The 15676-nt window shown below is 47.6% G+C and overlaps 1 protein-coding gene across 1 annotated transcript; it reads right to left on the bottom strand.

The window, feature by feature from the left end:
* Nucleotides 1-1858: 1858 nt before the first annotated feature.
* Nucleotides 1859-15676, bottom strand: LOC120062053 (potassium channel subfamily K member 4-like). The gene is made up of 6 exons (XM_039011860.1): nucleotides 15360-15676; nucleotides 14734-14851; nucleotides 14280-14440; nucleotides 12137-12323; nucleotides 11816-11952; nucleotides 1859-3605 (listed from the first exon to the last, which is right to left on the bottom strand). The coding sequence occupies exons 1-6, from the start codon at nucleotides 15546-15548 to the stop codon at nucleotides 2598-2600; spliced, it is 1800 nt and encodes a 599-aa protein (XP_038867788.1). The 5' UTR covers nucleotides 15549-15676; the 3' UTR covers nucleotides 1859-2597.

Raw genomic sequence — 15676 nt, 5'->3', positions numbered from 1 at the left:
ATTGGAAATACAATGTGTTCTTGTTGCATAAGACTGATCTCTACCAAATTGACTGAAGGGCCCAGTAACTCAGTTACTTAAGATCTGTGCATATTTACTGAAGGGAGATGATTTTGATTTGAACTAGCTTTCCTTTGGTCTGAAAGAAAGAGAAGGGGGGGAGGGGAAGGGAAGGAGTAGAAGATAGGAGGCAGAGAGGAAGAGAAGAGAAGAGGGAAAGCGAAAGAAAGTAGGGTAGAGGTTTTGAGGTTGTGTGTCCAGGCAGTCCCTACTGCGGTCGAGGGCTGAAATCTGCCGCCGTAAACAGGATGTGAAAGATTTCCAGACAGCGACCATTCACGCCAAATTCAAACCCATTTGTGGTGGGAGCCGAGGAGAGAGTGAATAAAACAGAAAGAGGCTTTGAAGGGAGAGACGTGGGCTCATAGGCCCAATTTGGAACACATCAGCTTTGGGTGGGGGTAGCTGTTTTGCAGCCTTAGCAAATTTGTAACAATCAGGTCTGTCATTATTGGGCTTTTCACAGCTATAACCACACTTATCTGTCATGTACATTTACGTCTTACTTGATTGTTGTTGTATGTACAATATGTTAGGTCGTGTTAACATTGATCCAGTCATCGAAGTTTGGCCACTTTTGATAAGAGGGCTCAACTCAAAATAAGTCCACCCTGAGGCTCAACTTATATTTGAGCGGTTGACACTGAACCTAGTGAGAAACAGAGTGGGTCGGCAGTCGGCCACCAAGTCGGTCCGTTTTATGTGCCAAACACAGAAAGGTGATGAAAATAAGATAATGCCTAGAGAGTTGGACATTGAGTTTGAACCGTAACCAAACTGGGCCTCTCATCCTCCTCCCCCAGTCCCTCAGCCTTTCTGGGGAAAGGACGTGTGGCCTCTGTAGGGGGAGGAGGACGTTAGGGGTGCTGCAGTGAGGTCCCCCTCCCCCCCAGCATCTGTTTGTCCTTTCCACCTAACCACCCCTTACTATATTCAACCTGCACTTATACCACATTAACACTCCTCTGGGTGTGTGTGTGTGTCTGACTCATTGACCTTGAGAGGGTGTGTGTGTGCTTTTGTAGTTTGTTTGCTGTGTGTGTGTGTGCTGCACACGTACGATCTGACATCCCTTCCACCCCACGTCTCCCCAAGGCCTCTCCATGTATTATGTCATCTCAGGTAGGTTTGATGGGACTTCCCTTTATATTCCGAGAAACAGAATGCCATCAAAACAAAGGTTATGGGTCATTCCACGAAATAAGTCCCTTTTGAATCGCTTTAATATTTTAAAAAGGCCCAATGCAGCTGTTTTTATCTCAATATCAAATGATTCTGTGTAACAATTACGTACCTTATTGTGATTGTTGTCAATCAAAATGGTCAAAAAGAAACAAACAGCTTTTTAGCAAAGAGCAATTTTCCTAGCAAGAATTTTGCTAGGACTGTCAGAGTGTTCTGAGTGGGGAGGGGAAAACTGAAAAATAGCCGTTATTGGTAGAGAGGTTTGGAACTCTTTCTTATTGGTCTATTAACTAATTTACTGACGGTGTTGTCACCAAACAGACCAAAACTCCATCCCACCAAAACAGGCAAAAATGTCAAATTTATTATCAAACAGCTCTTACACTAAAAGGGCTTTATCATGCTAGTGTGGAAATATCTATAAAACTTTTTGGGGAAGTTTGTATTCAATTGCCCCTGCCTGCTGCACATAAAAACGTACATACCTCCTCCAGTCAGTGAGGGTTTATGGTTATTTAAGATGAAATGGTCAACCCTGTTACTTGATTTGGCAATTAATAGGCACTTACTAAAGTAATTTATTTTATTTAACCTCTTGAAAGACAAGTGTTTTTATTAAGTTGAACTCTGTGCTTTTTATGACAGAATTAAAATGATGTCAAATAAAATGTTTTGCACCAAATGACATTTCCGAAAAGGGACTCCTGTTGTGGAACGGCCCATATTCAACCAGAGCACTATATATCCCACATGCTGAAGGACACTGGGATATACAGAGAAATGGACCTCTGAAGCCAGATCTAACATGGTTATTCAGTCCTTTAGTCAGTGATTTAAAAACCAGGGCTGAGGTTTGGGCTGAGCTCCAGTAGCGGACAGCACAGCAGGCTACACCTACTCAGAGGAGATGTTGTACTACACTTACCAGCCAGGAGATGGTGCTATTTCTCAACCCAGTGAGTCTGACTTGACTGAGCTTAGACAGTTTATATATTCTATATCTGTGCTGCTGAATACATGCATTGGTTTTCATACAAATATATCTCAATGGCGACTATGGTCCTGAGTCAGTGAGTTCTAGTATATTGTTGGCCTTTATCCCCAGTACATAATATAAGTACATCTGAGCTTTGGGGTCTGCTTCTCCTGTGAACACTAGTAATAAAGACCAGCCTTACTATCCCCCTTCATGACCTGTGCCTGTCAGTTTGTTCATCAGTCTCTGAGATGGGAGAGAGGGGGTTGGGTGGGGGGTTTTAGAGGGGGACTGCATGTTACTGTGTCAGTCTCTGAGATGGGAGAGAGGGGGTTGGGTGGGGGGGGGGGTTAGAGGGGGACTGCATGTTACTGTGTCAGTCTCTGAGAGGGGGAGGTGTCGGGGGGTTGGAGGGGGGCTGCATGTCACTGTCCCTCCTCTCCTTCAGGGGGCTCCGGTGGGGCAGCTGCCTCCTTATGCTCCTCCTGCGGGGCTTACGGGGGCGGGGACTGACAGCCCCCTCAATCGGCTGGTTCCTGTCACTCAACGTGTCCGACGACTCGTCAATGTAGGCCAAGTTCTCCCCGAAGAAATCTAGCATTTTGCAGCCTGGCGGGGTGGGCATGGGGAGCGGCATGGGTTTCACAGAGAATATGGGCGACATAGGGATGGGCTTGGTGGGGTTGTGGGACTTGGGGAGCTGCTGGAGAGGCACAGGGAACCGGACATCCTCCTGGAAAAATACCTGCCTGGATCCTCCCTGGCTTCCCCTCACAGTACAGAGAGACCCACTGGCGTCAAAACTGGCAAAAGTTATCCCCTGCCCTGGTGTACACATGTCATAGGTATGAAAGTCAGAGGAGGAGACTTCTGATCTGGAGTCAGACTCTGGAGACTCGGACAGTGACACAGACTCCCCTTGCAGCATCATCATAGCAACAGGATCAAGGTCATAATCTAACTCCATCACAGAGCGCGCCGCAGGCATCGACAGCGACAGCGACCTCGCCACCGTCCGGCCCAACGACCTGCCCTCTGACCTCGCACTGACTCTGGAATCCGCCCCTAGCACCGCCCCTGGTCCTAACCTCGTCCCCTCATTCCTAACCTCGCCCCCCCCTAACCTCACAACCTCCAGACGGGTCATGGAGCGGGTGTGGGAGACCCACCTATTGGGCAGATGTCCATTCTCCCCTATGACGCCCTGCCTGCCGTGGTGCCCCAGCGCCCCCCTGCGGACCCGCCGCCGGGTGCTGCGTTTCCAGCGGCGCCGCTGCAGCAGGAAGGGGTCGTTGAGGTCCAGAGGGTTGGGGATCCGGAAGTCCATGGACATGTTCTGGATGTTCTGGGTCCAGTCTGTAGCATGGGCCCTCAACTCCTCCATCTGAGAGAGAGGGGGAGACAGGAAAAGTGAGAGAGGCAAAGAGGTGTGAGAGAGGCAAAGAGAGGTGTGAGAGAGGCAAAGAGAGGTGTGAGAGAGGCAAAGAGAGGTGTGTGAGAGGCAAAGAGAGGTGTGTGAGAGGCAAAGAGAGGTGTGTGAGAGGCAAAGAGAGGTGTGTGAGAGGCAAAGAGAGGTGTGTGAGAGGCAAAGAGAGGTGTGTGAGAGGCAAAGAGAGGTGTGTGAGAGGCAAAGAGAGGTGTGTGAGAGGCAAAGAGAGATGTGAGAGAGGCAAAGAGAGATGTGAGAGAGGCAAAGAGAGATGTGAGAGAGGCAAAGAGAGATGTGTGAGAGGCAAAGAGAGGTGTGTGAGAGGCAAAGAGAGGTGTGTGAGAGGCAAAGAGAGGTGTGTGAGAGGCAAAGAGAGGTGTGTGAGAGGCAAAGAGAGGTGTGTGAGAGGCAAAGAGAGGTGTGTGAGGCAAAGAGAGGTGTGTGAGAGGCAAAGAGAGGTGTGTGAGAGGCAAAGAGAGGTGTGTGAGAGGCAAAGAGAGATGTGTGAGAGGCAAAGAGAGATGTGTGAGAGGCAAAGAGAGATGTGAGAGAGGCAAAGAGAGATGTGTGAGAGGCAAAGAGAGGTGTGTGAGAGGCAAAGAGAGGTGTGTGAGAGGCAAAGAGAGGTGTGTGAGAGGCAGAGGGAGGTGTGAGAGAGAGGCAGAGGGAGGTGTGAGAGAGAGACAGAGGGAGGTGTGAGAGAGAGACAGAGGGAGGTGTGAGAGAGAGACAGAGGGAGGTGTGAGAGAGAGACAGAGGGAGGTGTGAGAGAGAGACAGAGGGAGGTGTGAGAGAGAGACAGAGGGAGGTGTGAGAGAGAGAGGGAGGTGTGAGAGAGAGAGGGAGGTGTGAGAGAGAGGCAGAGGGAGGTGTGAGAGAGAGAGACAGAGGGAGGTGTGAGAGAGAGAGACAGAGGGAGGTGTGAGAGAGAGAGACAGAGGGAGGTGTGAGAGAGAGAGACAGAGGGAGGTGTGAGAGAGAGAGACAGAGGGAGGTGAGAGAGAGAGACAGAGGGAGGTGAGAGAGAGAGGCAGAGGGAGGTGAGAGAGAGAGACAGAGGGAGGTGTGAGAGAGAGAGACAGAGGGAGGTGTGAGAGAGAGAGACAGAGGGAGGTGTGAGAGACAGAGGGAGGTGTGAGAGAGAGAGACAGAGGGAGGTGTGAGAGAGAGAGACAGAGGGAGGTGTGAGAGAGAGAGATAGAGGGAGGTGTGAGAGAGAGAGATAGAGGGAGGTGTGAGAGAGAGAGACAGAGGGAGGTGTGAGAGAGAGACAGAGGGAGGTGTGCGAGAGAGACAGAGGGAGGTGTGCGAGAGAGAGGGAGGTGTGAGAGAGAGACAGAGGGAGATGTGAGAGAGAGACAGAGGGAGATGTGAGAGAGAGACAGAGGGAGATGTGAGAGAGAGACAGAGGGAGGTGTGAGAGAGAGAGACAGAGGGAGGTGTGAGAGAGAGAGACAGAGGGAGGTGTGAGAGAGAGACAGAGGGAGGTGTGAGAGAGAGAGACAGAGGGAGGTGTGAGAGAGAGAGACAGAGGGAGGTGTGAGAGAGAGAGACAGAGGGAGGTGTGAGAGAGAGAGAGACAGAGGGAGGTGTGAGAGAGAGACAGAGGGAGGTGTGAGAGAGAGACAGAGGGAGGTGTGAGAGAGAGAGACAGAGGGAGGTGTGAGAGAGAGAGACAGAGGGAGGTGTGAGAGAGAGAGACAGAGGGAGGTGTGAGAGAGAGAGACAGAGGGAGGTGTGTGAGAGAGACAGAGGGAGGTGTGTGAGAGAGACAGAGGGAGGTGTGAGAGAGAGACAGAGGGAGGTGTGAGAGAAAGGCAGAGGGAGGTGTGAGAGAGAGACAGAGGGAGGTGTGAGAGAGAGACAGAGGGAGGTGTGCGAGAGAGAGGGAGGTGTGCGAGAGAGAGGGAGGTGTGCGAGAGAGAGGGAGGTGTGCGAGAGAGAGGGAGGTGTGCGAGAGAGAGGGAGGTGTGAGAGAGAGAGACAGAGGGAGGTGTGAGAGAGAGAGACAGAGGGAGGTGTGAGAGAGAGAGACAGAGGGAGGTGTGAGAGAGAGAGGGAGGTGTGAGAGAGAGGGAGGTGTGAGAGAGAGGGAGGTGTGAGAGAGAGGGAGGTGTGAGAGAGAGGGAGGTGTGAGAGAGAGGGAGGTGTGAGAGAGAGGGAGGTGTGAGAGAGAGGGAGGTGTGAGAGAGAGGGAGGTGTGAGAGAGAGGGAGGTGTGAGAGAGAGGGAGGTGTGAGAGAGAGGGAGGTGTGAGAGAGAGGCAGAGGGAGGTGTGAGAGAGAGGCAGAGGGAGGTGTGAGAGAGAGGCAGAGGGAGGTGTGAGAGAGAGGCAGAGGGAGGTGTGAGAGAGACAGAGGGAGGTGTGTGAGAGAGACAGAGGGAGGTGTGAGAGAGAGACAGAGGGAGGTGTGAGAGAGAGACAGAGGGAGGTGTGAGAGAGAGACAGAGGGAGATGTGAGAGAGAGACAGAGGGAGATGTGAGAGAGAGACAGAGGGAGGTGTGAGAGAGAGGCAGAGGGAGGTGTGAGAGAGAGGTGTGAGAGAGACAGAGGGAGGTGTGAGAGAGAGGTGTGAGAGAGAGAGGGAGGTGTGAGAGAGAGAGGGAGGTGTGAGAGAGAGAGGGAGGTGTGAGAGAGAGAGGGAGGTGTGAGAGAGAGAGGGAGGTGTGAGAGAGAGAGGGAGGTGTGAGAGAGAGAGGGAGGTGTGAGAGAGAGGGAGGTGTGAGAGAGAGACAGAGGGAGGTGTGAGAGAGAGACAGAGGGAGGTGTGAGAGAGAGGCAGAGGGAGGTGTGAGAGAGAGGCAGAGGGAGGTGTGAGAGAGGCAGAGGGAGGTGTGAGAGAGAGGCAGAGGGAGGTGTGAGAGAGAGGCAGAGGGAGGTGTGAGAGAGAGGCAGAGGGAGGTGTGAGAGAGAGGCAGAGGGAGGTGTGAGAGAGAGGCAGAGGGAGGTGTGAGAGAGAGGCAGAGGGAGGTGTGAGAGAGAGGCAGAGGGAGGTGTGAGAGAGAGACAGAGGGAGGTGTGAGAGAGAGACAGAGGGAGGTGTGAGAGAGAGACAGAGGGAGGTGTGAGAGAGAGACAGAGGGAGGTGTGAGAGAGAGGCAGAGGGAGGTGTGAGAGAGAGACAGAGGGAGGTGTGAGAGAGAGACAGAGGGAGGTGTGAGAGAGAGGCAGAGGGAGGTGTGAGAGAGAGACAGAGGGAGATGTGTGAGAGAGAGGCAGAGGGAGGTGTGAGAGAGAGGCAGAGGGAGGTGTGAGAGAGAGACAGAGGGAGGTGTGAGAGAGAGACAGAGGGAGGTGTGAGAGAGAGACAGCTGCATGTGAGCTCCCACGTTTTTCAGCATGGTTTTACTAAAAGGTAGATTTAGAGTTAGATAAACTTGGAATTTTTTGGCAGGGACATATACAGGATACTACCCTCCACAACATAACCTTCACTCCAAATCAAAACTCCTAACCTACAACCTGGTTTTGGACGGAATTACCTGGAAGGATTCCTACTACCAAAGATGATTATTTCCAAGCAATACAGCAAATGCTCTGGCAAACAGAAACCTGAAAACACCATCCAACCTGGAACTGACAGTCATGTTTAGTCTGAAGCTACTTTTTATTTTCAAAAGCCAAGAAGAAAAATACATTACAATGATATATTTTACTTTATAAGGACTGAATGCTAAATTAATGCTACCAAGCTTGCTAGCACAGAACAGATACAACTTCAATTAGCACTGAAGTGTGAAGTGAGAGGTGTTAAAGCCCTTGAGCCCAACAATGGCAGGAGAGTCACACAGCCTACCCCACCCAAATACAGAGGCCTTTGAAGCCCCCTCCCACTGTTCAGAGGTCATTACAATACAGTACCCTGAGTACGTAAAAAATGACAAGGCACGAAAAGAGTACAAAGTGAAGCTCCTTATGGAAAATCAAGAGACACTTTTTGCTGATGATTATCAAAATGGGAGTATAAGCAACTTAATCTTCCACACAGACCATCCAGTGCTATATTAACACACTGCCCCTCTGTTAAGAAGGGGGGGTTAGCGATGGGTGGAAACTCAGGATAATAGACAATGAAGACTGAGTCAACCAATCTGAACTTTTACTGTTCCAGATTTGTACAGTAAGGGTACAGGGCAAACAATTTCAGCTGGACTTTCACATCAAAGAGATATCTTATCCTGCTGAGCTCTCTCTTGAGAAAGATACCCCGAGCATGTCAGACCAGACCACTTCATTATACAACCCCACAGATGAGCAACCCAGAAAGGTTGACCGGAAAGTCATCCTCCCAGCACAGAGTACTACTCCCTCGTTGAAATGAAGGATACATTCACCCAGCTGGAGGTAAGGCAGGTGGAGCTGGAACAGGAGGTGAACACACTCCAGTCAGCACAACAACAACAAAATTGTCCAGCTCAACACCTCAACCAGACACGGAGGTGGAGAGAGACATATCTGCACTCTGGACTGTGGTGAGACAACATGAACAGGAGAAAGAGCAGGAGAAGAACATAGCACTAGGAGAGGACCAGAGTCCTGGAGGAGAGGGTGAGGGTGATGGAGTGTGACAGAGAACACCCCATTAAAAGGAGGTGGCCACCCCAGCAGAGAAGACAGCAGAACAGCCCATCTCAGCCCCAGACAAAAGTCTTGACACCACAGGAGAACAGTCAACCCCAGACACTGACCACAGCGTCAACATCACAGCAGGACAGACAAATGAAGAACCGAAGAACCCCAAGCCCAGGGGATCCCCACCCACTCTGAGCCCCAATCCTTCACACAGGAGCAACAGATCAATAGACACCCCATGTACTACCTATATCCCCCCACCAGAAAAACCCATAATTTAATGAAGACATCTTCTCTATCCTGGAAGGGGAAATCAATCATTTCCAGGCCCGGGAACATGTACTAGTCTTTGGCAACCCATTGTAAATGCCAGAACTGGACAAGAACCTGACACCCTCAGCACACAGGGGGACAAACACCTACCTGGAGGTGACAGCATTCCCTCCTCCATATGTCCCCCTAGACACAACTACGACAACATAACCACCAAAAATGGGTCACAACTCCTGTAGCTCAGTCACACGCTGGGTATGTACATAGTCAATGGTAGGCTTCGAGGGGACTCCTGTGGTAGGTACACCTACAGCTCATCTCTTGGCAGTAGTACTGTAGACTACTTTATCACTGACCTCAACACAGAGTCTCAGCCCACTGACAACCCTATCAGATCACAGCAAAATCACAGTCTACTTGAACAGAGCAATACTCAATCATGAGGCATCAAAGCCAAAATAATCTAACCACTTCTGGGAAAATTGGAACACACTAAACAAACAACACGAAGAGTTATCTATCCAGAATGGAGATGTATGGATAAACCCCTTCTCCAATCTTTTTGGCTCTATAACAAAGAACAAACAGCAAAAACATATACATGATCAATTACACGTTTTAGAATAATCGATTAAAGACTACCAGAACCCACTGGATTATCCAATTACATTGAATGAACTACAGGACAAAATACAAAACCCTCCAACACAAAAAGGCCTGTGGGGTTGATGGTATCCTCAATGAAATGATAAAATATGCAGTTCACAAACTCCAATTGGCTGTACTTAAACTCTTTAACATCATCCTCAACTTTGGCATCTTCTCCAATATTTGGAACCAAGGACTGATCACCCCAAACCACAAAAGTGGAGACAAATTTGACCCCAATAACTACCGTGGGATATGCTTTAACAGCAACCTTGGGAAAATCCTCTGCATTATCATTAATAGCAGACTTGTGAAAGCAATGTACTGAGCAAATGTCAAAATGGCTTTTTAACAAATGACCATAAGACAGACCACGTATTCCTCCTGCACACGCTAATTGACAAACAAACAAAACAAAGACAAAGTCTTCTTGTGCTTTGTTGAATTCAAACAAGCTTTTGACTCAATTTGGCATGAGGGTCTGCTATACAAATTGATGGAAAGTGGTGTTGGGGGAAAAACATACATGACAAAATCCATGTCCACAAACAACAATTGTGCTGTTAAAATTGGCAAAAAAACACCCACTTCAACAAATTGGCAAAGGCACTATAACAGGCTGCAGCACCCAGCCTCACCCTACTAGAATCTGAAATCAAATGGACTACTGTTTGCTGATGATCTGGTGCTTCTGTCCCCAACCAAGGAGGGCCTTACAGCAGCACCTAGATCTTCTGCAAAGATTCTGTCAGACATGGGCCCTGACAGTAAATCTCAGTAAGCCAAAATGAATGGTGTTCCAAAAAAGGTCCAGTTGCCAGGACCACAATACAAATTCCAGCTTGCCCTAGAGCACACAAAAAACGATACATACCTCGGCCTAAACATCAGCGCCACAGAAAACTTCCACAAAGCTGTGAACGATCTGAGAGACAAGGCAAGAAGGGCCTTCTATGCCATCAAAGGGAACATAAAATTCAACATACCAATTAGGATCTGGCAAAAAATACTTGAACCAGTTATAGAACCCATTGCCCTTTATGGTTGTGAGGTCTACAGTCTGCTCACCAACCAAGAATTCACCAAATGGGACAAACACGAAATTGAGACTGCATGCAGAATTCTGCAAAAATATCCTTTGTTTACAATGTAAAACACCAAATAATGCATGGAGAACAGAATTATACCGATACCCGCTAATTATCAAAATCCAGAAAGGAGACATTAAATTCTACAACCACCTAAAAGGAAGCGATTCCCAAACCTTCCATAACAAAGCCATCACCTACAGAGAGATGAACCTGGAGAAGAGTCCCCTAAGCAAACTGGTCCTGGGGCTCAAGAGTGGTGCAGCGGTCTAAAGCAATGCATCTCAGTGCAAGAGGCATCGCTACAGTCCCTGGTTCAAATCCAGGCTATATCACAGACCCCACACAGCCCCAGGACAGCAACACAATTAGATCCAACCAAACCATGAGAAAACAAAAAGACACATTGGAAAAAATTAACAAAAAAACTGCGCAAACTAGAATGCTATTTGGCCCTAAACAGAGAGGAGACAGTGGAAGAATACCTGACCACTGTGACTGACCCAAAATTAAGGAAAGCTTTGACTATGTACAGACTATTGAGAATGGTCGCCATGGGTGTTTTTTTGCCAATTTTAACAGCACAATTGTTGTTTGTGGACATGGATTTTGTCATGTATGTTTTTCCCCCAACACCACTTTCCATCAATTTGTATAGCAGACCCTCATGCCAAATTGAGTCAAAAGCTTGGCTCTCAAGAGTGGCGCAGCAGTCTAAAGCACTGCATCTCAGTGCAAGAGGTGTCACTACAGTCCCTGGTTCGAATCCAGGCTGTATCACATCCGGCTGTGATTGGGAGTCTCAGAGCGGCACACAGGTTCAGCAGGTTTGGTCGGGGTAGGTCGTCATTGTAAATAAGAATTTGCTCTTAACTGACTTGCCTAGTTAAATAAATATATTACAAAAATAAAATAAAAGAGAGTAGACAGGCTATGTGCACACTGCCCACAAAATGAGGTGGAAACTGAGCTGCACTTCCTAACCTCCTGCCAAATGTATGACCATATTAGAGACACATATTTCCCTCAGATTACACAGACCCACAAAGAATTCGAAAACAAATCCAATTTGAATAAACTCCCATATCTATTGGGTGAAATACCAGTATGCCATCACAGCAGCAAGATGTGTGACCTGTTGCCACAGAAGAACAAACACCATTGTAAATACAACCCATATTTGTTTATTTATTTTCCCTTTTGTACTTTAACTAATTTGCACATCATTGCAACACTGTATGTAGACATGATATTACATTTGAAATGTCTCTATTATTTTGGAACTTGTTTGAGTAATATTTACTGTTCACATTTCGTTTATTTCACTTTTGTTTATCCATTTCACTTGCTTTGGCAATGTAAACATGCCAATAAAGCCCCTTAAATTGAATTTAGAGAGAGAGAAAGGTGAGAGAGAGAAGAAAAGAGGTGTGAGAGAGAAAGACAGAGTGAAAGAAACCCAGAGACAGAGAAAGACAGAGGGATAAAGGATAAGTAAATATTGACAGTTAAAATCCAAAGTGCCCCCAGTAAATCCTTGTCTAGCCCTTCACTTGGTTTGTGTCACACTCACTACCACTCACCTCAGCACGTGTTTTCTTGGACAGCACCCTCAGCCAGTTCCCGATCATAGTGAGTATAGAGGCAAAGTAAGCCAGGCCAAACACTATCCAGAGCCACACCAGGGGCTTAAACAGATCTCCGTCCCTCCGGTTAGCACCTAAGCACAAGGACATTTACGCATTGATGAATGCACGTGCACACACAAACAAAGGACCTTCGATAGGTACCCATGAAATATGATTTGTATCTTTCACAGCGTATATCCTGAAAGGGATGTGTAGAGTATGTACTCTCCAGATTCTATACTGTCCAAAGTGTGTACAGTTCACTTCACTTCATACCTGCTACGTAGTCTCCAAAGCCGACCGTGGTGAGGGTGATGACCACAAAGTAGAGCGCCTCCAGAAAGGACCAGTCCTCCACTTCCTTAAACACCAGCGTTGGCACGGCGAGGAAGATCAGACAGCCAATCAGGATGGACAGAACAGCAGACATGATCCGTACATAGGTGGGACTGATCCGCCGCTTCTGAGAGAGGGGCAGAGAGAGAGAGGGACACAAAAGAAGGGAAAGAGTGAGAGGTGGATGGAGAGGGTAAGATCTTCCTCAAGACTCTAATAATGTGCCTTTTCTTTGATAAACAGTAACAATACAAAAAAATATTCTTGCAAAGTTTCATTGGGAAGTACAGTGGGGCAAAAAAGTATTTAGTCAGCCACCAATTGTGCAAGTTCTCCCACTTAAAAAGATGAGAGAGGCCTGTAATTTTCATCATAGGTACACTTCAACTATGACAGACAAAATGAGAGAAAAAAATCCAGAAAATCACATTGTAGGATTTTTAATGAATTTATTTGCAAATTATGGTGGAAAATAAGTATTTGGTCACCTACAAACAAGCAAGATTTCTGGCTCTCACAGACCTGTAACTTCTTCTTTAAGAGGCTCCTCTGTCCTCCACTCGTTACCTGTATTAATGGCACCTGTTTGAACTTGTTATCAGTATAAAAGACACCTGTCCACAACCTCAAACAGTCACACTCGAAACTCCACTATGGCCAAGACCAAAGAGCTGTCAAAGGACACCAGAAACAAAATTGTAGACCTGCACCAGGCTGGGAAGACTGAATCTGCAATAGGTAAGCAGCTTGGTTTGAAGAAATCAACTGTGGGAGCAATTATTAGGAAATGGAAGACATACAAGACCACTGATAATCTCCCTCGATCTGGGGCTCCACGCAAGATCTCACCCCGTGGGGTCAAAATGATCACAAGAACGGTGAGCAAAAATCCCAGAACCACACGGGGGGACCTAGTGAATGACCTGCAGAGAGCTGGGACCAAAGTAACAAAGCCTACCATCAGTAACACACTACGCCGCCAGGGACTCAAATCCTGCAGTGCCAGACGTGTCCCCCTGCTTAAGCCAGTACATGTCCAGGCCCGTCTGAAGTTTGCTAGAGAGCATTTGGATGATCCAGAAGAAGATTGGGAGAATGTCATATGGTCAGATGAAACCAAAATATAACTTTTTGGTAAAAACTCAACTCGTTGTGTTTGGAGGACAAAGAATGCTGAGTTGCATCCAAAGAACACCATACCTACTGTGAAGCATGGGGGTGGAAACATCATGCTTTGGGGCTGTTTTTCTGCAAAGGGACCAGGACGACTGATCCGTGTAAAGGAAAGAATGAATGGGGCCATGTATCGTGAGATTTTGAGTGAAAACCTCCTTCCATCAGCAAGGGCATTGAAGATGAAACGTGGCTGGGTCTTTCAGCATGACAATGATCCCAAACACACCGCCCGGGCAACGAAGGAGTGGCTTCGTAAGAAGCATTTCAAGGTCCTGGAGTGGCCTAGCCAGTCTCCAGATCTCAACCCCATAGAAAATCTTTGGAGGGAGTTGAAAGTCCGTGTTGCCCAGCAACAGCCCCAAAACATCACTGCTCTAGAGGAGATCTGCGTGGAGGAATGGGCCAAAATACCAGCAACAGTGTGTGAAAACCTTGCGAAGACTTACAGAAAACGTTTGACCTCTGTCATTGCCAACAAAGGGTATATAACAAAGTATTGAGATAAACTTTTGTTATTGACCAAATACTTATTTTCCACCATAATTTGCAAATAAATTCATTAAAAATCCTACAATGTGATTTTCTGGATTTTTTTCTCTCATTTTGTCTGTCATAGTTGAAGTGTACCTATGATGAAAATTACAGGCCTCTCTCATCTTTTTAAGTGGGAGAACTTGCACAATTGGTGGCTGACTAAATACTTTTTTGCCCCACTGTAGCTAACGACTGACTGAATGTTTAAGTCAGATTCTGTTCTACTTGTGTGTAACATGTTTCAAGTGCTAGAGTCCAAGACGGCCTCTTCTGTTTACAGCACAGTGGCATCACTTAAGCAGCCCCTGAGACAGACAAGTACAATGAGATGACATCCTGAAAATGAAGCAGCCCCGAGACAAGACAGTCTCACCAGGAAGAGTGTCTCCATCTTCCACACGGCCTTCCTCAGCCCCGTCCCCATGTGGTCCCCGACACCAGCCAGCAGGAAACCAAACATGGGAATCCCTACCAGGGCATAACAGACGCAGAACAGCTGGCCCCATTTGGTCCTGGGAGACAGGTTACCAAACCCTGAGGACATAGGGAGACCATATACATTCACCTATATGTTAATCTATATCATTTTAAAATGAGTCAATTTCACCAGCAACCCACTGGGCACAGACGTCAATTCAACGTCTATTCTATGTTGGTTCAATGTAATTTAATTGAAACAACGTTGATTCAACCAGCGTGTGCTCTTGAGGTTTACTGTATTTTCCGAAATGGGATTATTCATTTTCTGTCAAATTCCAAATGCACATCTGGCTGATTAAGTTGTTACCAAAGGGTTTGCAGGAGGGGAAAAATGAACAAAGGCTCACCAATGGTGGTGATGATGGTACCACAGAAGAAGAAGGCGCTGGCCAGGTCCCACCTGCTAGTGAAGTTGGTGGAGCTGTGTTTTACGTCCAGGCCTGCCTCCACCGCCTTCACCACACTCTGACAGTACAGAGACAGAACAGAGGTTGGCTTTATCTACACCTGCTCATTACCCATCTTAGGCTGGGTCTATCTACACCTGCTCATTACCCATCTTAGGCTGGGTCTATCTACACCTGCTCATTACCCGTCTTAGGCTGGGTCTACATCTGGGGTCTGTGTTCTTTTTAGGATTTTAGTTTTTGGTCAAAAAAATACTAAAATCACCAGGAAGTCTGCTAAGTATTCAACAAACAAACAAAATAACTGACGTGATCGTGTCTCAATGTAATTTTCAAAACCCTTTTGGTGCTTAGTTGTGGTTAATTTACAAATTACCATCCGCGTCGACAAAAGTTGTCCTGCTGCTGAATCTAGTTGCCAACCCCTGGCTATACTTTCTCAGGTGGGGCTCTACACCGATCTTAGTCTGTTTAGATTCTTCTCAGATGTGTTTTAACTCATCTTTCTATTCAAGTGTATGCTTTCACGGTCTGTGAAATGTGTGTGTGCTATGGTGTGGGTATACCTTTATGAGGTCGCTGAGGTTCTGTGCAGTGACACATGAGTGGTTTCCGAGGAAGTCACGTGTGGTGCAGAGCAGCTTCTCATGCTCCTTGCTCTCCTTCGGGCTTTCCAAGTTCCGGAACACCAACGCCCCCATCACCAGGTACAGCATGACCCCCGCCAGCAGGGCCAGCAGGGTGGGGCAGCGCATTTCCCCGAACTTACCCCCCCACACCACAAGGGTCAGGGGTTAGGGTTCGCCAGAATCTGCTCTACGGCCTCTTCCACGACACACACGGTGGCACAGCTAGACACACAGGCACCATTCTTAGAACTGTG

This window comes from Salvelinus namaycush, chromosome 17, assembly GCF_016432855.1.
Source record: "Salvelinus namaycush isolate Seneca chromosome 17, SaNama_1.0, whole genome shotgun sequence".
Lineage (NCBI taxonomy): Eukaryota > Metazoa > Chordata > Actinopteri > Salmoniformes > Salmonidae > Salvelinus > Salvelinus namaycush.
The sequence above is the reverse complement of the archived record's forward strand: the minus strand, read 5'-3'. Positions and strand labels throughout refer to the sequence as shown.